This window comes from Peromyscus eremicus, chromosome 8b (genome assembly GCF_949786415.1).
Source record: "Peromyscus eremicus chromosome 8b, PerEre_H2_v1, whole genome shotgun sequence".
Lineage (NCBI taxonomy): Eukaryota > Metazoa > Chordata > Mammalia > Rodentia > Cricetidae > Peromyscus > Peromyscus eremicus.
The window spans coordinates 47,119,207-47,143,524 of record NC_081424.1 but is presented as its reverse complement, the minus strand read 5'-3'; the positions used below and the strand labels follow the sequence as shown (position 1 = coordinate 47,143,524).

General features: G+C 43.1%; 1 protein-coding gene across 3 annotated transcripts in view; it reads right to left on the bottom strand.

Annotated features, from left to right (window-relative positions):
- Window positions 1-24,031, bottom strand: part of Pcmt1 (protein-L-isoaspartate (D-aspartate) O-methyltransferase) — a 32,728-nt gene extending 8,697 nt beyond the window's left edge. For 2 of the 3 annotated variants that reach the window (XM_059272777.1, XM_059272776.1), the window contains exons 1-4: window positions 23,788-24,031; window positions 9,551-9,655; window positions 8,115-8,146; window positions 2,833-2,937 (exon numbers count right to left, since the gene is read on the bottom strand). In XM_059272777.1, the coding sequence (XP_059128760.1) occupies window positions 2,833-2,937; window positions 8,115-8,146; window positions 9,551-9,655; window positions 23,788-24,016 (471 nt within the window). In that variant the 5' untranslated portion in view covers window positions 24,017-24,031. Of the gene's footprint in view, window positions 1-2,832; window positions 2,938-8,114; window positions 8,147-9,550; window positions 9,656-14,514; window positions 14,641-23,787 lie in introns of all 3 variants that reach the window. The other variant, XM_059272778.1, reaches the window with a different exon arrangement.
- Window positions 24,032-24,318: the final 287 nt, after the last annotated feature.

The following is a 24,318-nucleotide window of genomic DNA, read 5'->3' as shown; positions in this document are numbered from 1 at the left end:
TAGAATTTTTTATATCCAACTCTACCGCTATTAGTGAAAAATATGAATACATAAATACAGAAGCCCAGTGTGGTGGTATATGCCTTTTATCCCAGCACTCAGGAGGCAGAGGCAAGTCAGTCTCTGAATTAGAAGCCAGCCCGGTCTATATAGCAACTTCCAGGGCAGCCAGGGCTACACAGCGAGACCCTGTCTCAAAAAAAGGAAATGCATAAATACATAAAAAGGACTGAAGTATCAATACTGAGTACAACAGCGTTAACAGAATACAGGCCTGAACAAACGCCCGGGTCCCACCTGAACTTCCCCACTCACAGTTGGTATCAATACTGAGTACAACAGCGTTAACAGAATACAGGCCTGAACAAACGCCCGGGTCCCACCTGAACTTCCCCACTCACAGTTGGTATCAATACTGAGTACAACAGCGCTAACAGAATACAGGCCTGAACAAACGCCCGGGTCCCACCTGAACTTCCCCACTCACAGTTGGTATCAATACTGAGTACAACAGCGTTAACAGAATACAGGCCTGAACAAACGCCCGGGTCCCACCTGAACTTCCCCACTCACAGTTGGTATCAATACTGAGTACAACAGCGTTAACAGAATACAGGCCTGAACAAACTCCCGGGTCCCACCTGAACTTCCCCACTCACAGTTGGTATCAATACTGAGTACAACAGCGTTAACAGAATACAGGCCTGAACAAACGCCCGGGTCCCACCTGAACTTCCCCACTCACAGTTGGTATCAATACTGAGTACAACAGCGTTAACAGAATACAGGCCTGAACAAACGCCCGGGTCCCACCTGAACTACCCCACTCACAGTTGGTATCAATACTGAGTACAACAGCGTTAACAGAATACAGGCCTGAACAAACTCCCGGGTCCCACCTGAACTTCCCCACTCACAGTTGGTATCAATACTGAGTACAACAGCGTTAACAGAATACAGGCCTGAACAAACTCCCGGGTCCCACCTGAACTTCCCCACTCACAATTGGTATCAATACTGAGTACAACAGCGTTAACAGAATACAGGCCTGAACAAACGCCCGGGTCCCACCTGAACTTCCCCACTCACAGTTGGTATCAATACTGAGTACAACAGCGTTAACAGAATACAGGCCTGAACAAACGCCCGGGTCCCACCTAAACTTCCCCACTCACAGTTGCCTGACATTAGGCATGCAAACCCTTCATTCTCTAAGTCAGGTTCCTCAGCTACAAAATAAGAAGAAACGGGGCCTATACCACACAGAGGATACGAGAAAGGAAAGAACACATGATAAGCACACAGAACACTGAATACACACAGGTAAATCATTTTTCAAAGATAACTCAGAAACCTATTTTTTTTTTTTTCATTTCCTTGCTTATTTTGTGTGTAGGGGGCATGTGCCATGGCACATGTGGAGAGGTCCCAGGAGAACTTGTGGGAGGCTGTTCTCTCCTACCACGGGACTGGCAGCAAGTGCCTTTACCCAGTGAGCCATCTTGTCAAGCCCCGAGGATATTGTTAAAGTGAATATTCCTTTAAAACCAGTAAGCAGCAACCCTAGAGAACAACTTTCTAATGAAATACTATTTCCAGCAGAATGCAGTTTGAGTCATTGGCTGCCATGTTGGGATCCCAGAGAGGCTGTGTAATCATGAAGCTGACGTGCAGAAAGAAGTCAAGACAGTCAACACCCAGAGAGAAACAAATCAGTGTAGGGGAAGTTTCTCGTCCCGCCCGGGATCAGAGGCTTATATATTAATTACTAATTGTTTGGTCTATGGCTCAGGCTTCTTACTAGCTAGCTCTTACATCTTTTTTTGTTTGTTTGTTTTGGTTTTTCAAGACAGGGTTTCTCTGTGTAGCTTTGCACCTTTCCTGGATCTCACTCTGTAGACCAGGCTGGCCTCGAACTCACAGAGATCCACCTGGCTCTGCTTCCCGAGTGCTGGGATTAAAGGCATGCACCACCAACGCCCGGCCTAGCTCTTACATCTTAAATTAACCCATTTCTATTAATCGATGTATCGCCACGTGTTTTGTGGCTTTACCTGTGTTGCATTATGTCTTGCTTCCCTGGGCATCTCCTCCGATCCTGCCTTTCTCCTCCCTTTATCTCTGCTTGGATTTCCTACCTGCCTCTAAGCTGCCTTGCCATGGGCCAAAGTAGCTTATTATTTATCAACCAATGGTAGCAACACATATTCATAGGATACAGAAAGACCATCCCACAGCAAATCAGTAATAAAACCCACCCTAGCCGGGCATGGTGGCCACGCCTTTAATCCCAGCACTAGGGAGGCAGAAGCAGTGGACAGCCTGGTCTACTTAGTGAGTTCCAGGACAGCCAGAATTATGCAAAGACCCTGTCCCTCAAAAAGTCAAAATAAATAAAATAAAGCTTGGCTTTCTAAATCCAGCTACATAACAAGCCAGGGAAGCCTGTAGGCTTTTCCATTAGACAAGCTAAATAAATTCTCTTTGCGTTCTACGGTTTTGGGTTTAAATGTTCTGTCACTTCAACTATAATCCTAAATGATACATATTAAAATTATCATCTTTTTGTTCGTTTTTTTGAGACAGGTTTCTCTGTGTAGTCCTGGTTGTCCTGGAACTCACTCTGTAGTCCAGGCTGGCCTGAACTCAGAGATCCGCCTGCCTCTGCTTCCTGGGTGCTGGGACTAAAGCTGTGTGCCACCACCACCTGGCTAAAATTACTATATTAACAGAACAAAAATAAACAAACTTAAAACTACTAGTAAGAAGAAACCATAGCTAAACCACATACTACATGTCTATTAGGCTCACACAAGAGATTAACGTTCTTACCATCCGTGCGAAACAGGCGGTGAGGATTCCGCTTCCAGACCCGACATCAAGGGCTTTAGCACCTTCATGCAGCTGGTCAAAGAGAAGTTCTAGTGCGTATGCATGCTGCCAAAAGAAAATGAACCAAATACTCATTTCTTCTTGAAGTCCATACACCACTTCATACGAAGAGCTGGCGACTTTCTACAAAAGTTTCTGCTATCATCACCTACGCAGACAACGGAACAGTCTAGCACCACAGTGATGACCTAAGATAGTTCTGGTGCATTAGACCTCCTACATTATAGTTTTCCTGTAATTTTAGATAACTACTATATAAATTAAAGTCAAAGTCAAAAAATTGAAAAAGGAGATTTTCAGTGAAAAGCCCTCAACCCCTTCCCAAGCGTCCAGTTTTATTCCCTGAAGGCAATCAACGTTGCCAGTTTCTTGTAATTTTTCTAGAAAAATATTCACTGTGTATGAACAAGCAAATACTGTTTCGCTTATTTCATTTTAAAGGAAAATTCAATAAAGAGGTATAATAAACAGGTGTTCTTTTTTATACCTTAGACTACATTCAGATATGAATGCATTATAACAAATATCAATATTGAAGAGATTTAAATTAGCTGCAATCTCCTGTAACAAAAAATGTAATAATGTTATCAAACATAGATGTCAGATAATAACACTCTTCCTAAAAGTTGTATGAAGTGCTGGGTGTGGTGCTGCATGCCTTATTCCTAGCACTCAGGAGGCAGAAGCCAACCTGGTCTACATAGTAAGTTCCAGGCCAGGCGAGCCAGGGCTACATAGGAAGACCCTGTTGCTGGAAGCCTACTTCCAGAAGGGTCCAACGATGTGGGACGGATGTGTGAAGTTGATGCAATGAAGAAACTGTGACCACATGTTTCAAATAAGTGGCCCAGGATAGCCTGGGCCATTTTTATTTATATAATTTCAATGGTTTGCATGAAGTTTTACAATCAGATTTGTTCCTTTATGTTTCTCAAAATGGTTACAATGATTACAGTTTGTTTCTTTGCTTCTTCCCCCTTCCATCCCCTGACTCTTCTACTGGTAACCATTACCCATTTGATCCATAGCTCTAATGTTAGAAGCATAAGCAGCATTGCAAGCAACAAAGGAAGTTTTCTAGCTAGGAACACCTACAGGTAGAACAGTGTGCCCAGTTGGCAGTGTTTGCGGTACAGCGTTACGTGGGGTGAGAGACAGTTTCGTCTCCGGTGGTTAATATTTACATCTGGTAAGGTCGGGGCTCTCACAATCAACTCACCAGCCGAAGCTGGATCAATTCGTTCTACACTCTGTACCAGTCCATCTCCTCTGGGGATATACCAGGTTTTTCCAAATATCCTATAAGCAACTTATCTTAGAAACTTACTCTTAGAAACAACAGTGGTTGGCACTGTTTATCCCTTGTTCTTATGTTCTCCTCTCAACTTCTTTTTTTTTTTTTTTTTTTTTAAACCAGAGCTAAGGACCGAACCCAGGGCCTTGCGCTTGCTAGGCAAGCGCTCTACCACTGAGCTAAATCCCCAACCCCTCCTCTCAACTTCTTAGGGTATTGGCACAGCTATGAGAGAACTGTGGGCTTCTATGATTCTGCTTCATCCCCTGTCTCTAGACTGTTCCCATTAACTCCTGATATCATCTATTGATTTGCATTTCTCCTAGACTCTTGTGATTAAAATCATTCTCTCCAGAACAGTTATGCAAATATGTAACATTAAATTTCATGAACTACTGTGACTCTTTCAGGCTAGTCACAGGGTATGCTGGAGGGGCAACAGTCTGTTCTTAAGAAGCCTGAATTCATAGTCACACTTGAAACATCAAAGGTTTAGGGGCCGAATCAGGTCCACTGTATACTTTTAATAACACTTCCTCTGGCTCACTCAGAGGAGTCTTCAGAGGGAAGTTTTCCTTTTGTAATAGCTATTTTATCCATGACTGAGAAAGTGAAACTAAAGGTAGCCAGCAATGTGGCTACCATAGTGAAAGCAAGGACAGCAGGTAGCACATATGTTCCCGGGTCATGTCCAGGACTATCAGCAGACTATCCATAGGCTTTCCAAAAAAAATCTTATAAAGAATTATCTGGCCCCTCAGTAGTGTCAAATGCCTTTAATCCCAGGATTTAGGAGGCAGAGGCAGGGAAGATCTCTGTGAGTTCGAGGCCAGTCTGGTCTACAAGGCAAGTTCAAGGACAGCCAGGATTGTTACACAGAGAAACCCTGTCTCAAGAAAAAAGAAAAAGAAAAGAATTATCTGTATGTTAAATTCTTAAGAGTAAAATTAAATGGATAAAATGATATTATGTTTATAGTACTGTGGTGGTTTGAATGATAACGGCTTCCAGCTGGTGGAGCTGTCTGGGAAGGATTAGGAGGTGTGGCCTTGCTGGAGCAGGTGTGTCAGAAGCCCAGGTCATTCCCAGTTAACCCATCAAGTCTCTCCTCCTCATCCCCATTCTTGTTGCTCAGATGTAAGCTCTCAGTTACTGCTCCAGTACCATCCCTATGTCTGTGGCCAAGCTCCCCACTAGGAATCATAGACTCTAACCCTCTGGAACCATGAGACCCAAATTAAATGCTTTCTTTTATAAACAGCCTGACAATAGAACAGTAACTAAGGAGCTAAAGAGATAACTCAGAGGGTGAAGACTTGCTGCTCTTACAGGAGACCTGGGTTCAGTTCCAAGTACCCCACATGGTGGTTTACAACCACCCTAGAGTCCAGTTCTGACCTCAATGGGCACCAGGTATATACATGGCACACATGCATACACACACGCAGGCACTTACACATACACATAAAATAAAAATATTTTTTAAAAAAGTAACTAAGACAAATATATATATACAGCCTTCCAAATGCAAACGCATTTTTACTGTCACAACACACACATACACACACACGAGAATATAACTACCAACTTCCTCTTTCCAATGTGAAATATTAATAAGATTTTGATCTCTAGTGACCTGACAGATGAAAAATGGCCCTTTACTAACATTAATTTGAAATATACTAAATTTCCATGAAGATGATAACTTTTTCTTTATTTATTAGTCAATAATACTGCATTTCTTTCTCAATAAACTATCAGTCTTGTTCTTTACTTTTCTGTGGGACTTTCTGGTCTTTTACTAATTAATTTCAAGGATACACATAAAAACGTATTTGTTATGCACATTTATTGAAAATTTTCCTGTTTTGTCATATATATTGTAAATATTTCTCAGTTTTTCTCCCTTTAGCTTAGCTTCTAACATTTTTCTCTACAACCCGCCCCCTCTCTTGAGTTAGTCATACTACAGAGCTCAGGATGACCTTGTGTGGTGGTTTGAAAGAAAACAGCCCCCCAAAGCAGTGGCACTACTAGAAGGTATGGTCTTGTTGGAGGAAGTCTGTCACTGTGGAGGCAGGCTTTGAGGTCTCATATATGCTCAAGCCATGCCGACTGAGATAGACCACTTCCTATTGCTTACTTATCAAGATGTAAGAATTCTTAGCACTGCTGGGCAGTGGTGGTACACGCCTTTAATCCCAACACTCGGGAGGCAGAGCCAGGCGGATCTCTGTGAGTTGGAGGGCAGCCTGGTCTACAGAGAGAGATCCAGGACAGGCACCAAAACTACACAGAGAAACCTTGCCTCGAAAAAACCAGGAAAAAAAAAAAAAAGGAATTCTCAGCACCTTCTCCAGTACCTTGTCTGCCTGCACGCTGCCATACTTCCAGCTGCCATGCTCCCCACCATGGTGATAATGGACTGAACTTCTGAAACTGTAAGGGAGCCACCCCAATTAAAGAGTTGCTATGGTCATGGTGTTCACAGCAATAGAAACGCTAAGATACCTTGTCACTATGTAGCTAAGGCTGGCATCAAACTCACAATCCTCCTGCCCCAACCACCCAAGAGTATGTACTACCATAGCCAACTCTAAAAGTTCTGTTTTTGAATTATAAGACATATTTAGGGCAGGCAAGATGGCTCAGCAGGTAAAGGTGCTTACTGCCCAAGCCTGGCAACCTGAATTCAATCCCCAAGACCTATACGGTGGAGGAGATAAGATCTATAAAACTTGTCCTTGTCCCCCCCCCATGCCCTTCTATACACCCAAGAGAACAAAATAATAAAACCATTTTTTAAAAAGATATATCATGATTTTCTGCTTATTTGGCTTCTATATTTTTGTTATGTTTTATATTCAATTTTTATAAGTATTTTTTTCTTCTAGTATTTTCAGTACATTATAAATACATATGTATTAACAGAATTTATTTAGGAGTAAGCTTACACATGAGCTTTTCCTACCCAAATACTTAAAAAGAATCAGAAAGCTACTATTTTCTTTACCAAAATCCAATATAGTACCAATTCAAGAAAATGATATTTAAAAACCCAAGAAAATTTCCAATAAATCAAAAATACCAGATCTTAAACAGGTCTTTCTAAAGTCACGTATCTTAACACCTGCTGTCCATCACTTTTCCCTAAAGACTTTCCAAATCAACTGTGAAAGCTGGAGACTCCCACAGCATGCTGCTGTAGCTACTTCCTCTGAGTCAGGAACACTCCCACTGGAAGGGACAGGAAGGCTCTGAAAGCTCTGGGAGCTCAGAAAAATAATGGACCACTTGCCTCTGCTCAAAGCTGTATGGTCTGTGAACAATTCCAGGTGAAGATTCCCACAGAACTGCCTGAAGACCATGCAGGGCTCCTACATGTGGCCTTTGAGCATTATGACCCATGCTAGGTGGCTCTTGCAGTGACGCAGTGGCCTTTGAGTCACTGAGCCCCTCTGAGTCTCTAAGGAACCCCAATGAGCTCTCTGGTTGGAACTGTTTTTTGGTCTGCTGCTGGTGCCTGACTGCAGAGAACAGACACGGTGTTCACATCATCCCAGGAAGAATCACACAGGGCAAGCCTCTGAATTATGGAAATACTCTCTCCTTTACTAAACTTTGCCATGTTCAATTTTTCTGTCACAGGTGCTACCAACAGACCCTGAAACCTTTAATAATGGCAGCTTCTAACAAGAAGAGTTCCTCTAAATACCAAGTATGAAATAAGATGTTTGGCCAGGCATGATAGTGCACATCTTTAATCCCAGCACTTGGGAGATAGAAGCAGAGGTAGTTACTCCTCTGTGAGTTTGAGGCCAGCCTGATCTACATAATGAGAAACTGTCTCAAAAAGAAAAAAAATAGTAAGTTTATCTCTCTAGTAAAACATGACCTGTGTATGATCAAGTAAAAAAAGTTAACTCACCATGTGAGGAGCGCTAATTGTAGCTTGGAAACCTACAAAACAAGAAGAGAATATTGACACACTCAGCTACAAGAACACACCATTTAATGCACATAGCTCCTTTTGTAACAGCCACACATTGTTTTTCACAATCTTTTTCAGTTTTTATGATCTTAAAGCAAAATTTGTTAGAAAATTGACATAAGGTAAAGTTATAAAATACAATCACATCAAAGGGTAATGTGTCCATCTTGTAAACCAACTCCTCTACTTCTAAAGATGCCTTCTGCATGGCTGGCTAACAAAGGAGAGATAACCCCCAGCACCACCATTGTTTGAGACAAGGTCTCACATAGCCGAGGTTAGTCCAACTAGCCCTGGACACCTGATCCTCCTGCCTTCACCTCCCAGGGGCTCAGTTTACAAGCATGTGCCAGTCTTCTGCTGCTTTCTTCCTCTCTTTTTGAAAGGATCTCCAAATGAGCCTAGGCAGGCCCTGAGCTCAGCCTCATCCTGCCTTAGTCTCCCAAGTAGCTGGGATTACAGGCTTGCACCAGGAAGGATTTCAATACACTGAGAATTGATAGATTATTTTTCACTTATTTTCTTCAGATTTACGAAAAGAAAAACTTGCTTCAGTATAATAAGCATGCAAAATCTTAACAAAATTAGTCTCACACTTTGGACAACACTTTAAAAAGTCAGACGACCAGCTAGAGACGAGTGAGCACTTCAGTGTGCTCCTCTGTTGCCGTCCAGTGCTCAATCACTGTCTGGTGCTAGTTTTCAGCCCGTGTCTTTCTTCCTTCTGGTGTTAGAATCTCAAGACTTATTTACCTGCTTCTGCCTCGGAAGCAGTCTTCACTGAGCGGTGGTAGCAGGTGCCTTGGGGTTCAGAAGCTCCCCAGGATCTTCTTGCTGACTGTCACAGTGCTTCAAAAGAAGACATGGCAGCTGGCCCACAGAACCCTGAGGCACTTCTAAGCCTCAAAGGCGCCCACTGCCAAGGCTCAGCAGCTCAGCAAAACCTGCTTCAGGACAAGGAGTTAAATATGGAACTTTCTAAAGACAAAGGAAAGCCAAAGCATCGGGGCCAGTAAAACAGAAAAGCCAATAATGACTTACTTATTCCCTTTAAATGCTGACTTGAAAAATCAATGCCAATATGCAAATTCAAAAGAAGGATCCTCAAACTTAGCATTCAGCTAAAACTCTTAATTTTCTATAAAGTTTTGTTTTTCCTTAAAAAACCCCAAACTTCCTGACTCACAAAATATATTTTTAAAGACATATAAGAAGATGCATTTTGTTACAAAGGGTAGGTTGGGATTATAAAATTGAATGAGAAAATTTCAATTACTGGGGTTCTAAGTCATATCGGTATACTGCTCTTTTCCTACTCATAAAATTACAGAGTCACTGAAGAAAATGCAACTTCTGAGAAATATCAAGCTTACCTATTGACTGTGGAGAATCCATGTAAGGGTTTGATTTTGCATAGTGGGAGCGGTCTGTAGCCAGCATCACTTCAAATACTTTATCTGTCTTGATGATTCCATTCTCTGAAATGAATGAGACAGCTATTTGAAGCAGATGTGACATCAGATGTATTTCAGAATCACTCTGGCTGCACTGCAGAGAGAGTACAGACTGAAACGGGTAAGACCAGAAGTCGCCGCCGCCGCCACGATGCAGGCAGCGGTCACTTGGCTCTAATGACAGCAGTGGAGAAAACGAGGAGGTTTCAGTTACATTCAGTAACGTATACTGAACCGACTCAATGACTGGACCGGACTGGAAGTGGGGTAACAGGTGAGGGGACAGTCACTTGATGATATGAGAAAGCCTGGAAAGGAATCAGGAGTAATCGAGAGCTGTGGTCACACAAGCAGGAGCATTCAGCAGTCAAGACATACAAAGCTGAGGTTCAGCAGAGTCCTGAGTTAGAAATTATGCTGGGATTAAAGGCATGCACCATCACTACCCAGTCTATAAATAGCTACTTTAAAAAAATGAGACTTCAGTTAAAGCAACATGAGTAGCTTAACTATTTATCCAAACTAATGTCATTTATTCATCAATTGTGGAACTTTCAATTTTGGAAAACTAATGATGGTCATACAGCTGTTCAAAAAAGACAATACAATAAAACCCTAAACCTGAGATCAAGAAAGGGCAGAAACAAAACCAAAATGACCTATAGCATCACTCTCCCAGAAAGAGAATACAAAGTCATTCCCCCAAAAGGAAGTACAGTGCTAAGTACTGTGGGAGGCACAGAGGCCTTGTGCTCACAGATAAGCACCAAGGGGACCTAGAATCCTTCAAGGGAAGGAATGTTATACCTGTTATCCACCCAGAAGCCTGGAGCCGATGTGCCTTCTCTAGTCTGGTGACCTTTGCACTATCTTTGTGGCCAGAGACTTTTCTAGCACCTGACCCTCCTCCAGACCTTTACTGTAAGCTTGTTTTTCTCAGTCAATCTATAGAACCTACCTTTATGGACTTTACAAAGAGTTTAATGTAGCCATGTCTGACTTGTATTTAGCTTACTTTGTTCCTCAAGGAGATTCATGTATGCTTTCTTGTGCATGCTGGATTGAGTTCATTATCACCAGAATAATTTTTACCAAATTATGCAGTGCTTAAATAGACCTAAAATAAACGACTCAAGGTTAGACTGACTTCTGAAGTTTGAACCAACACTGGCTACAGAGTCCTGTTGAATCAAACTGCATTCCTGCCTCCCCTCGGCTCATCTCTCCGCAGCCTATTAAGGCCAAAGAGGCGGCCGTGTCCCCCCCTCCCCCCCGACTCTATCCCCTCCTCTGCTCCTTCAACACATGTCCAGGGTTTGGAAGATCACAGCACTGGCTCAAGAACAGTCTTACAAGTCATTAGGCCAAGGGTTCCAAGACCATCCAATGATAAAAGAGGACTTAAATGATGCTGAGACAACTAGAGAGCCACAGGCAAAAGGCTGAGCTTTAACCCTTCCCTGTGCCATATATAAAAAAGGCAGATTAAAAAACAAAACAAAACAAAACAAAAAAAACCTAAATATCTGCTGGGTGGTGGTGGGACACGCCTTTAATCCTAGCACTTGAGAGGCAGAGGCAGGCAGATCTCAATGAATTAGAGGCCAGCTTGGTCTACAAAGTGAGTTCCAGGACAGCCAAAGTTACACAGAGAAACCCTGTCTCAAAAAACCAAAACCAAAACAAAAACAAAAACTCACACCTAAATATAAGAGCCCCATGAAAACCTTCATCGAAGAAAAGCTGATGAGGGGCTAGAGAGATGGCTCAGTGGTTCAGATCACTGGCTGCTCTTGCAGAAAACCAGCTCTATTCCTAGCACTCACATGGTTGGGTTCCATGAGGATCTGATGCCCTCGGCTCACCTCTGTAAGCAGCAGGCATGCACATGGTGCACATATATGCTGGTAAAATACTCAAACACATAAAATAAATCTAAAAAAATAAAATGTTTAAAAAGAAAATGTTGGCTAAGTATTCAAAATTTTAGATCTGACAATGGATTCTTAGATATTACAACAAAAGCATCCAAACTGAAAAGCAATAGTGTTTCCAAAGGCCTGACACTATGAATCATTCACCTGAGAAGTCTTGGCTAGGTGTGGTGGCATGTGGGAGGTGGAGGCAGGAGGATAAGAAGTTCAAGGTCATCTGCCCCCCGCACAGTGAACTTGAGCATGCCAGCAGGATGACATGAGACCCTAGAGGAAGTCTAGTGACTTAGGACTGAACAGTCAGCTAGAGCTGGGGACTGCACTCAGTAGCAGGGAACTTGTCTAGCATGCCTCAAGGCCCTGGGATCAGTCTCTGATCTACCAAAAATACAACCCAGAAAGTTTTCAAGATTGCTCGGGGACTGGGAAGACGGCTCCATGGTTAAGAGCAAATACTACTATTGCAGAGGGCCCCCATTTGATTCCCAGCACCTGCATCTTCTATACAACATAATTTTAAAAAACTTAATTCTAAAAAAAGTTAGAAAAAAAAGACCTGATTTTAAAATGTGCAAAAATCTAACTAGACATTTCTCCAAAGATACACAATTGATCCCTAATACATGAAAATGTGCCAACCATCATTAGTCATCAGAAAAATACAAATTTTAACCACCATGAAATACCATTTGTTACTAAGATGACTAAAAGTAACGTAAGAAGCCAAAGTCAGTTTGTAGTCTCAGGAATTTGAGGCCAGCCTGGACAACATAATAAGATCGTGACTCTTTCAAAAAAAAAAAGTCAGATGATAACAAGTATTATAAGGATGTGAGAAATTAGAATCCTTGTGCACATCTAATGGGAATAAAAAATGGTACAGCCAGTTTAGAGTGGCTAAACATGAAGTTACCAAATGATGAGTAATTCCACTCCTAAGTATATTTCCAAAAGAAATGAAAACTTCTAACTACCTATAAACATACACACAAATGCTCACAGCACTATTTAGAATAGTCAGTCAAAAAGTAGACAGAAACAATCCAAATGTTCATCAAAGAATGAATTGTGTAAAATGTGGTGTATCTGTGCAATGGAACATCACTTAATCACAAAACAGGATGAAGTATTAATTCATAAAATGCAGATGAACCTGAAAAAAATTATGGAAGAGGTCAGTTATAAATTGCTATATATTGTATGAATTTTAAATAAAATATCCAAAATCGGTAAATCCATACATTAAAAATAGATTAGTAGTTGCTAAAAGTTGAGGATGTCGGAAAACTAGGAATGTGAGACAGGTGCCTTTCTAGATAATGAAAATGTTAATGTGACCACAGCAGCGGTTGGACATCTCTGTAAACACAGCAAAACCTTTGAATGACACGATTTAAATGGATAAATTATACTGCATGGGATTTACACAGTAAAGCTGTGTAAGGAAAAGAACACTTGAACGGGCAGGCAGCAAGCAGGCACTGTTCAACAGGGAGGAGGGGGTGCCTTGGGGCAAGACGTGACAAAGCGCAGGAAATGGAAAGGCAAGAAGAATCTGATGAACGCAGCAGCATCTCTTTCTCCCTCCCATTTTTCACCTCCACCACTGACATCATCACCTATCACAACCCTGTCAATCACAGAGCTCCTGAAGCCCTCCCCACAGGAGAGACAAAGGAAAACTAAGCTGGCCTCAGCCAAGGCTACTCTAAAAAGAAAAGGAAGATCAAAGCGCTTCGATGGATGACTACACAGATGATTTGAAACTCCCCAGAAAGTAAGCAATCCAGGAATAATCAACTTTAAAACAAATTCTGGAAAACTGATCCATTTTAAAGAAAAAAGAAAAGAATTAGAACCTCAAGGCAGGTTAAAAGCAGGAGGTAACATGAGGTTTTTTTAGAGACCACTCAAAGCAAAGCAAGAATGAAGCAGTTTTCAAGAAGCTCAGATGAAAAACGGCAATAAGGAGTTACCACTGTTTCAAGAATTTAGGGGTGCACACAACACAATCCTTCCTGTGGGTCCTTCTAGAGCCTAGCTTCTTATATTTTTGGTTGGGAGCCTAGCTTTTAATGGCTGACCATCTCTCCAGCTTGAGCCTAGCTTCTTAAACTATAACTGTGAAGATTAAAAATAAAAAAGGGGGAGCAAATAAAAAATGTTTCTGACAATGCAAAAGGGACTGAAGAGATAGAGAGCAGTTAAGAGCACCAGCTGCTCTTCCAATGAACCCTAGTTCAATTATCAGCACCCACATCAGATGCTAAACCAAGCTGCATTAAATGATTTTCTTATTTTTGGCAATCTATGTCATATATAACCACCACTGTGAAGAAATATTTCTTTCAAATATAACTGACTGGTCTTTAGATGTGCCAAAAAGGTAATGTGCTGCTGCTTTGCTTTGCATGTATGGCCTAATTAGAGGCTACACGTCCAATTACCACTAGCCTACCTGAAATAGTGAGCAGCTGTGGAGCCACCCATACTCAATCTGCTTGCAACCTTAGGGTACCGGGACCCTAATTAATTAACTATAAAAATGGCTATTATGAGTCCAAATATGTAGCAGATCCAAATCAGAACTTATTAGGGTTTTAACAGAATTTAAATTATAAGCCAAATTTTAAAAAGTCAGAAAAACTAAGGGCTACATTAAGAATGGATACATTTTTCCTTCCAATTTAGGATGTAGAAAGAGACAGAGGGTGAATCAAATTTAAGGGGAAAAAAAACCCACAAAAATATTACACAAGAGGCTGGGCATGGTGGGATATGCCTTTAATCCCAGCACTCAGGAGGCAGAGGCAGGCTGATCTCTGTGAGTTTGAGGACAGCCTGGTCTTAGGGCTATGTTGCTATGTTTACTAAAGTTGATAATATATTTTATTCTGAAAAGTGAGTAAGTCTGTTCTGCCAACTTAAAAAAGGAGACCAGGGGACCACCTTGGGTGTTCTTCTTTAGACAATGTCCACCTTTTTTTTCTGAGACAGGGTCACTCTCGATCCATCACTGGCCTGGAAGTCACCAAGTGGGCTAGGTCGGTTGGCCACTGGTCACAGGGATCCATCCTGTGGGATTACAAGTATATATCACCATGCTTGGCTTTTTTTATTTTTTATTTTTATATTTTAAACTTGGGCTCTGGGGATTGGGCTCAGTCCCTTGTGCTTGTAAGACAGGCACCTTGCCAACTGAGCTACCTTCCTAGATCCATGGGCATTAATATATTTTCTTTTTTTGCTCCAGGCCTGCACGGACAGTTTTTGAAATAAAATTTCTATTGTAAGGAGTAAGGTCCTGAGATGCATATTGTTCTGATGCAAAGCATTTGGCTTATTTTTTAATGGTGCTCATCTTTTTTTTAACAGCTCATCAGTATTTCTTTTTTAGGTATACTTTTTGTAGGTATTTTTCTGGCCAAACTACAAGCTTCTCCAATCATCCTGCTCTGTTCTTTTTACTCCTACTTCTCGCTATAAATTTGGCTAATTTAGCTGGTAATATTCATGCCACAGCCTGAATGCTGTTTTTGCTCTGAAATTTCCTCTACAAGATAAACTGGTCTGTTGATTTAAGCTCAGGCTCCCAGTCTCAGGGCATGGATAAAATGTAGTCCAACTGTTTCCCACAGGTTAACAGGGTGAGGGGACACTTAGTCCAATTGCCAACAGGATCGTTTCCATGGGAACCTCATCTGTACAGTATTTACTGTCTGCATTCTAATCTGTATTCTAGTCCTCCTAGTCTCTACCAGAATCACCTGCTAAACTGTGCTTTCAGCATCTTAAGCTTTTTCTAGCTTGCTTCTTCTACCTTTTCCAGATTCTTCCCATGAACAAGCTCCCGGGACTGCATTGCACTGTTTCAGGTATAGCTGTAGTCAGTGGCCCTACAATGTAATACCACTTTCTATTAGCCAGCTTTCTCTCGTCACAATAAGTACCTAAGGTAATTTATGTTCATGTATATTCTGGTTCACAGTTTTGAAGACTTCAATCCATGTTTGATTTGCCCTATTTTTTTGGACCTGTGGCAAGACCACCCAGGGATGGACATCAGTTGGTTCCACTGTACATGGAGGTAGACCTTGGCGTTATCCTTATGATAGTTTTCCAGGCATTGAGAAGGCTCAGTTATGGGCCTGAAGGGACAGCTCAGTAGTTACTAGCATTTACTGCTCCTGAAGAGGATGGAGGTATGGTTCCCAGCACCCAGTGGCATCTTACAATGCCTGTAACTTTTGTAACAGAAGATTTGAAATCCTCTTCTAGATTACATAAGCACGGGCACACTATGGTGCCCATACATATATGCACACAAAACACTCACAGACATTAAATAAATAAATCTTTTTTTTTAATTAAAATTATGTAACGGTAGAGATATCCCCTAAGAATACAAAGGAAAAGCCAGACAACCTATGGCAGAGTTGGGGGCCCCAGTAAGGAGTCTTGAACTACGCAAAAATAATAAAGCTGAGGGAGTGAGTAAAGTGTAGGCTGCAGGAAGATTCCAGAAAGTCAGAATTGCTAGGAACATGGAACACCTGCCAAAGAAAACGACAGGCAGTGTACACATCTGTAAGAGGCTGAATGAGTGTCAAAACAAAAACCTGCAGGTGGGGCCACCCAAACCCTAAGTGTTCACGTCTGTTAGGGAACATCCTGAATACCAGATACAGAAAGGATTTTATGTTTGCCCTGCTGGGGCGTTGCCTTGGGTTTGTCTGATCCCATCTTTCTATGCTCCAATTATTCCCTCTTGGGATGTAAATGTATGCCTTTGTTTGTCCCACCACTCTATTTTAGAAGAATGGGATATGCATTTTTAGTTTCTTACAGTGAATCACAGCTAATTCTGCCTTCAGTCTCAGAGACTTTGGACTACTGAGCATCACCAGAACAGTGAAGACCGGGAACTCTTGGAGGACTAAAATGTATTTTATTTTATTATTTTTTTATTATTGGGGGGGGAGTTTCAAGACAGGGTTTCTCTGTGTAGCTTTGCGCCTTTCCTAGAACTCGCTTTGTAGACCAGGCTGGCCTCGGACACACAGAGATCTGCCTGCCTCCTCTTCCTCCCGAGTGCTAGGATTAAAGGCGTGCGCCACCACTGCCCGGCATTTTTTAAAATCTTTTTTTGGGTATTTATTTTTATTCATTCATTTATTCATTCATTCATTCATTCATTCATTTATTTATTTATTTATTATGTATGCGGCATGTATGACTGCAGGCCAGAAGAGGGCACCAGATCTCACAGATGGTTGTGAGCCACCATGTGGTTGCTGGAAATTGAACTCAGGACCTCTGGAAGAGCAGTCAGTGCTCTTAATCTCTGAGCCATCTCTGCAGCCCATGTATTTTATTTTGTGAGGTGGACATGGGCCTCAAGGAGCCAGGAGCAGAATGTCATAGTTTGAGTCTGCAATATCCCCCCAAATCTTGGTCCCAGCTTGGCAACAGTGGGAAGTGGTAGAAGCCTCAGAAGTGGTGATCAGTGAGAAGTCTTCAGGTCATTGGTACCCTGGTCTCCTCTCCATCTCTTACTACCTGGCCATGAACTGAGGGTTCTATTTGGCCATGATGTGCTACCTTAACACAAACCCAAAGCAACAGGGCCAACCAGTCAGACTGAGACCTCCACAACCATCCCCAAGGAACCTTTCCTCTTTATAACTGGTTATCTCAAGGAACCGATAACAGTGCTGGAAACCTAACAATGGTAATACAGCAAAAGTGGGGGCTATGGAAGGACTGCTGGGGGTGGGGTGGCATGGAAATACTTTCACGGGATACAAATAAACCTTGGAGAAATGAGGAGGACCAGTGTAGGTGTCAATTAGACAGATTTAAAATCTGGTAAAACTTTCCCCAAACTCATTATAAAGATTCATCTCAAGGGCTGAGGATGTAGCTCAGTGGTAGAGTACTTACCTAGTATGTGAAAGCCTTGAGTTTGATTCCCAGTGCCAAAAGATGAAGGGGGTGGGGAAGTGCCACACGTGCGGGGGGGGGGGGGGGGGGTCTCAATAAAAGAAATACTGTCCCATTTTATTAGTTTATAAGAGTTAATATGATTTATCTTGCATTTCTTCTCAAGTATCAACAAACAAATTTTTCACCTTTTACTTCTCATCCAGAATGATTAAATGAGGTAGACTCAACACACACTGAGGCTATAAAGTCTAAAAGAGACTAGATTTAAAACTGCACTATAATCAAAGAAGTAGCTTACATAACAGCAAGCAAAGACAAAGTGTGTCATCTAAGTACCAGGTGTTATTCAAATGTACATTGTTGTCCTCTACACATGTCGGTTTTAGTTGGTCTATAAAAGTAAACTGTTTCAACGTTACTTCCCAAAGGAAAAGGCTATGTTTCTTAGGTGCCTTTTCATCCATATGTAAAAGTAGGTAACATTGGCAGTTAATGTTAAAATGTTTGCTTCTTTGCCTGGCTCCTGAAACATACATACTCCATAAGCATTATGCAATCTTTAATGCTATTTTAAAATCATACAATCTTGGATTTGGAATGTTCCTCTTAGAACTAGTATATATTCAAATCTGATAACAAATCCCTCTGTAGCGTCCCTTACAGTGAAATAGTCAGCCATCCTCTGCTTTAGTATACCTAGTGACAGAAAGCATCACTTTTCAAAACAATTTTTTTTTTCTTTTTTGAGACAGGGTTTCTCTGTGTAGCCCTGGCTTTCCTGGAACTCACTCTGTAGACCAGTTTGGACCAGAACTCAGAACTCTGCCTGCCTCTGCCTCCTGAGTGCTGGGATTAAAAGCATACACCACCACCACCTAACTTCAAAGCAAACTTTTGATTGTTAGGGTAGGCTCTGTTGAGTTCTTCCTTATAATGAGTCCACATCTGCCGCCTGCTTTACCCTCTTCTACATATTTCAAGTGTTTTATTATTCCCTAAAACCTTCCCTATGCTAAACTGGGCACTTCAGTCCCATCAAAGTATCATCTAATATGCCAACTCTTTTGCTCTCCATCACACTTGTTCAATGGTCCTTGGTTTTCACTGTCACCCCTAAAGCACCTCAGTCAGAAGACACAAATACTAGTACAAATACATGTAACAATACAATGTAGCTTTCTCTTCCTACAGCTTAATTTCACTGTAAGTAGCATGTAAAAGAGCCAATCATCTAGACCGAACAGAACTTCCTGTGACAGAGGGTATACTGTATAACTGTATTTTTCAGCAGGGTAGCCACTAACCCCATGAAGTTACCAAGGCCTTGAAACATGGCAGAACTGAAAATTCAATGTAAGTAGATACACATTGATTTTTTTTTTTTCCCTTGGTATGGTACAGGAAACTAAATCCTGACCTCATGCATGCCAGATAAGAACTACCATTGAGCAACATCCCCAGGTCACCTAATATCAAAATTTTAAATCATAAAAATGAAATAGTGTCCTATGTACACACCATGAGTTACTATCTGTCAGTAAAACTACCCCGAGATGGCTCAGTGGGTAAACGTGCTTACTGACATGCCTGATGACCTGAATTTGATGCCTGGAACCCATGTAAAGTGGAAGGAGAGAACTGACTCTGTAAAGTTGTCCTCTGACCTCCACATGTACAGAGAGGGGGGGGGGAGAGAGGGGGAGAGAGGGGGAGGGGGAGAGAGAGGGGGAGAGAGAGAGAGAGAGAGAGAGAGAGAGAGAGAGAGAGAGAGAGAGAGAGAGAACGCTCCAATTTCTTAAGCTCTTATGAGGTGGTCATGTTTATCTAATGTGCATGTAACGAGTAAAGGGCTATTAAGACAAAATGCTCATTTCCACTAGGTACACTACTAACTAAGCACAGATGGTGTGAGCGGAATAAGAGTACCATTTTAGTGGAGTGTGGTGTCGCACACCTTTGATTTCAGCACTTAGAAGGCAGAGGTAGGAGGATCTCTATGAGTTCAAGGCCAGCCTGATCTACAAATTGAAGCCCAGGACAGCTAGCTAGGGCAATTGCACAGAGAAACCCTATCTTGAGAAGCCAAAAGAAAGAAAGAAAGAAAGGAAGGAAGGGAGGGAGAAGAAGGAAGCAAGGGGAAGGGGGAGAAGAGGAAGGGGAAGAAGAGGGAGGGGAAGAAGGGGAAGGAAGGGAAAGAAAGAAAGAAAGAAAGAAAGAAAGAAAGAAAGAAAGAAAGAAAGAAAGAAAGGCAGGCAGGCAGACAAAGAAAATCATTTTCTTTGCAAAAGTAAACCCGGTAGAGCCAGCACGGTGGTACACAGCAGTAAACCCAGTCCTCAGGAAGCGTATTTGCAAGCACCTTCAGTCTGAGAGCATCGTAGCCTGCAGTGTGTTCACAAGACCCTGACTCAAAAAAGGGTGCTAGGGATACAGCCCAGGGGTACAGCACTTGCTTAGTATGCATGAGGCCCTAGAGTCAATCCCCAGATGAGGGAGGAAAAAGCTGGGACTTCAGAAGTACAGACAGGAGGATCAGAAGTTCAATGGCATTCTCAACTAGACAACAAGTTTGAGGACAATGTAGGCTACAAAAGCCACCATTTCAAAACACTAAACTAACAGAAACAACAACAAAAAGTAAATGTTTTTAGGACTCAACAACTATAAATTATCATAATCTTATATATTTAAATATGAATCAAATCTGTTCTTTCTCCCAAATAAATTCCTGATGTGCTCCTCTCTCTGCAAAGCCAACCCCAAATAAAATCTGCTGTTCACTCACTCACTCACTCACTCACTTCCAACTCAGGAAATAGTAAACCATCCCAGCTGCCAAGCCTAAAACTCTGGGGTCCTATACTTGACTTGTCCCAGTCTTTTTCCCACACCTCATACCCAAACCTAGCACTTGCAACTGCCTCTGTCTGAGCTGTTCACACCTCAGCTCTATCCTCGTGGCTGGTCTGCCCCTTCACCAAACCTTTGCTCAAAGGATATTCTGGTGAGGCATTCTCTCCTGCAACTACAAACCCACTGTCCCAGGCTTTGACAGTGGTCATCCTGTGAGGTACTATTTACTTTACTTAGCTGCTTGCTGTAGAAGAAAACTACAAAAAGGAGTGGGTATTTGTTTTGCTCTTCCCTTTATCCCTAGTGATTGGCACACAGAAGTTACCCCACTGCATGCAACGTCAAGTGCCTGTAGGCCAGTTACTCAAGAGGTTCAAGAAGGATGATTGAGCCCAAAGATTCATGGCTACCTTGGGAGACATTGTCCTGAAAATCTTTATAAATAAAAGAACAAAGAGGAAGCATGGGGCTGAAGAAATGGCTCGGCGTTGAGAGCACTGGTTGCTCTTTTAGAGGACCCAGGTTCAATTCCCAACACTCCCATGGCAGCTCAAGACTGTAACTCCAGTTCCAGGGCTTCCAACATCCTCACACAGACACCAATGCACATAAAATAAAAATAATCAAATAACAATAAAGAGGAAGCATTCAAGTATTCATTGATGACTGATAATCCTACAAACATTGTATTTGAAGCATTCAAGTATACAATGGGTGATTGGTAATCCTACAAACACTATATTTGCAAAATGAAACAGTCAAGGATACAAAGGAAACGTAAGTAGAAATTAGAAATAACCCATACATTAAGGAACTGCATTGAAGTTTTTTTTTCTTTTTACAAATAAAAACAAGTTGAGAAGAGGAGGAGAAGGAGTTGCTCATCTTGTTTTAAGTGGCCAGTGTAGCATTTTAAATGTTAAAAGATGACACTGAGCCGCACACCTTTGATCCCAGCACTCAGGAGGCAGAGGCAGGTGGATCTCTGTGAGTTCGAGGCCAGCCTGGCCTACAAAGCGAGATCCAGGACAGCCAAAGCTGTTACACAGAGAAACCCTGTGGGGGGGGGGGGGGGACACACGGGGACGGGACACTGAAATCCAAGCAAGAAGCAAATGTCCCTCATAAAATCAAAGCAAAGGGAAGGCTCTGCAAGCCAAGAGACACTGCTGAAAGGGGTCCAGTCACAAAAAGATCACTACCTTCCAGCAACCCAACTTACTAGGGCTCTGCTGGAGCCCAAATTGCCCTGGCAAGAGCGCCTGCAAGAGAAACAAGTTTGCCATCACCAACCACCGAGCACTGCGTGAGCCATGAAGACAGTTCTAAAAAGCTCAACTATAGACTTTTTCTAAAACTTATTTTTTAAATATATAACTGATAAAACTAAAACGGTGGCAGAATTTAGCTTTGTAATTTTCAGTTCTCTGCCTCTATGTAGTCCCTGGGTTTACAGCTGCACACATACAACTTCAGAATTTGTTATCGCCTTGAATCCCAGCACTCTAGAGGCAGAGGTAGGTGGATCTCTGAGCTCGAGACCAGCCTGGCCTATATTGCAGAGTTCCATGTCAGCCAGGGCTACACAGAGAAACCCTATCTCAAACAAAACAAAATAACAACAACAACAAAAAAAAATTGTTAGCTACACAGTCTCCAGCCCCAGCAGTTGAACCAGCTCTGCAGATGACCCAGGACTGGAAGACATACTCAAGCTTTGGAGAAACTGCTCAAATTTACCAAAGAACAGTTACCACAACATAAGCCAATGAATGACAAGGAATCTATCATTACAGTCTCAAAGTGTACAAATGATGTATCAACTAGAAATCAAACAATTCCTTTCTTCAAATACAAAAGAAAAAGTAAATACTTTTAATCGATTACAATATTAAACCTAAGCAAATCATGAGCACATCTTTGTAAAAAAAAAAAAATTAAAACTGTAACCCCAGCTTCCAATCTGCAGATCCCTTTACTTCAATATCAGCATGATCACATTTCTAAGACCTCAATGAAATGCCCTCAGTTTTACAGGCTGGCAAGACACTCATGGGAGGGCACTTGTCCAGTGTGTCTAAAACCCCAGGTTTAAACTCAAGCACCACAAAACACTAAGTATCTATTTTATTTAAGTATTATTTTTAAAGTGCAATGATGAATATATTAAGTACCTGACAGTCCTACTTATTTCTCTCATTCACCCTTTTGCTCTCTATAAAGATCTTGGCATATAACGGACACCGAATTGGCATTCCTGGGGAAAAGAATAGGTACTGACTCTGAGAAAATTCAATTTTTTTTTAATGGTTCCTGCCCTTGAGGTGATTATGAATAGAGTTGAGAGGTAAGGAAGACACATGAAAAGCTTTTCTTTAAAAAAAAAAAAAAAAAAGTACAAGAAAATTAAGAACTTCACCTGAAAAACTATGATTTTTTTTTAATTGGTGGCAGAAGGAACTGTGAATTCTGACCAGAGTGAAACTATGAACTTGTAGTTCGCCTTGGTCTCTGAACCAGACAATGCTCCATTTCAATTTTAAAAGGTACGTGACACAGCATTCACTCCACCCTAAAACTATCATCAAAGGAAGGAATACAATAACTACAGAGAATGCTATTCTTTTTTAAAACTTTCCATACACGCTTTTAAAAGCCAAAGGACGGTCCTGGAAAAAAAAAAAAGTTAGCACATTTTATAGACACAATGGTCTGCTGGATTCAGGACCTCCAAAGGCTCCAAACAGAGTCTCTTAGGAACAGCATGCCCTTAACAGACAATCAATCCCTTGGCCCCCCGCAAAGAGCCTATACTCTGGACAGCAGCCTGAGACTGCTCCCAGCACCCACCCGTAACGGCAGTACTCAGAACGTCCTCTCCCTCCCCTTGCTGGTATCAAACAGCCGCATCTCCCTCCAAAGGAAAAAACAGAGGGCGGGGGAGGCAGAAGAAAGCTCGCAGGGAATAATCTACCGGGGAGGACAGTGAGAGAACCCGCAGGCTGTGAGGGTGGTGTCCCCTCGGTGCCAGCCCAGTCACCAGGAATGCAAGCCCGCACTTCCCCATCCCGAAGTCACGCCCCTCGCCGGTTGGACGGCAGACTCCAGCAACAGCCCCGCCACCTGTGCCGCACCCTGTCCCCGCAAGCCCGCCAAGAGGCGACTGCCCCGTCCCACCCGCAGCCAGCAGCCCCCTTGAGGCTTCTCTCCCCTTCCCGTCCACAGCGCCGAGTGACAGGTCCCGGGGGAGGAGACCGCAAACGCACGCCGCCCGGGACTCCCGGTGCAACCGCGCACAGACGCCCTCCAGCAGGCGCAGGGGTGCAGACCGAACGTTCCGGACGGTCAGGCGGGCGGGCGGGGGGGACAGCGTCCAGGCCTGGCCCTTCTCCGTGGCCCACGCCGGGCGGGGGTGGCACTTACTGCGGAGGTTGTGGATTAGCTCCGAGTGGCTGGCGCCGCCGGATTTCCAGGCCATCGCGAAGCACACCCGGAGCAGGTACAGAACCACCTTCAGCGCGGCGACGGTCCCCAGCAATTTCCCCAAGAGTGAGACCACCTCCCACACGGTCACCGCCCCGCTGCTGTCCCCGCTCGAGCGGCCGCTGTTACTGCCGTCGCTGCCGCTGCCGCCACTGCGCGCTCCCGGCATCCCCCGCGGCACGCATGCGCTCTGTGACGCCGCGCAGCCCCGGGTGCGGCCGGGCGGGGCCGGAGGCGGGGGAGGCCTGGAGAGACCGGGGGTAGCCGGTGGGTGGCAGCCAGTGCTGGGTGACCGTGGCCAGGTCGAGGTCGGGCGAGTCAACGCTGCTGGGTTCCCCTTGCTGAGGCTGGCGTCCGATTCCGTCCTGCGGCCGGCGGGGTGGCGTCCCCGCGCGGTGGGACTCGCTCCTGGCTGCAGCTCCGGGTGACCCAGCGCGGCGGCGGGATGGCGGGTCCGACGTGTGTCGCCGC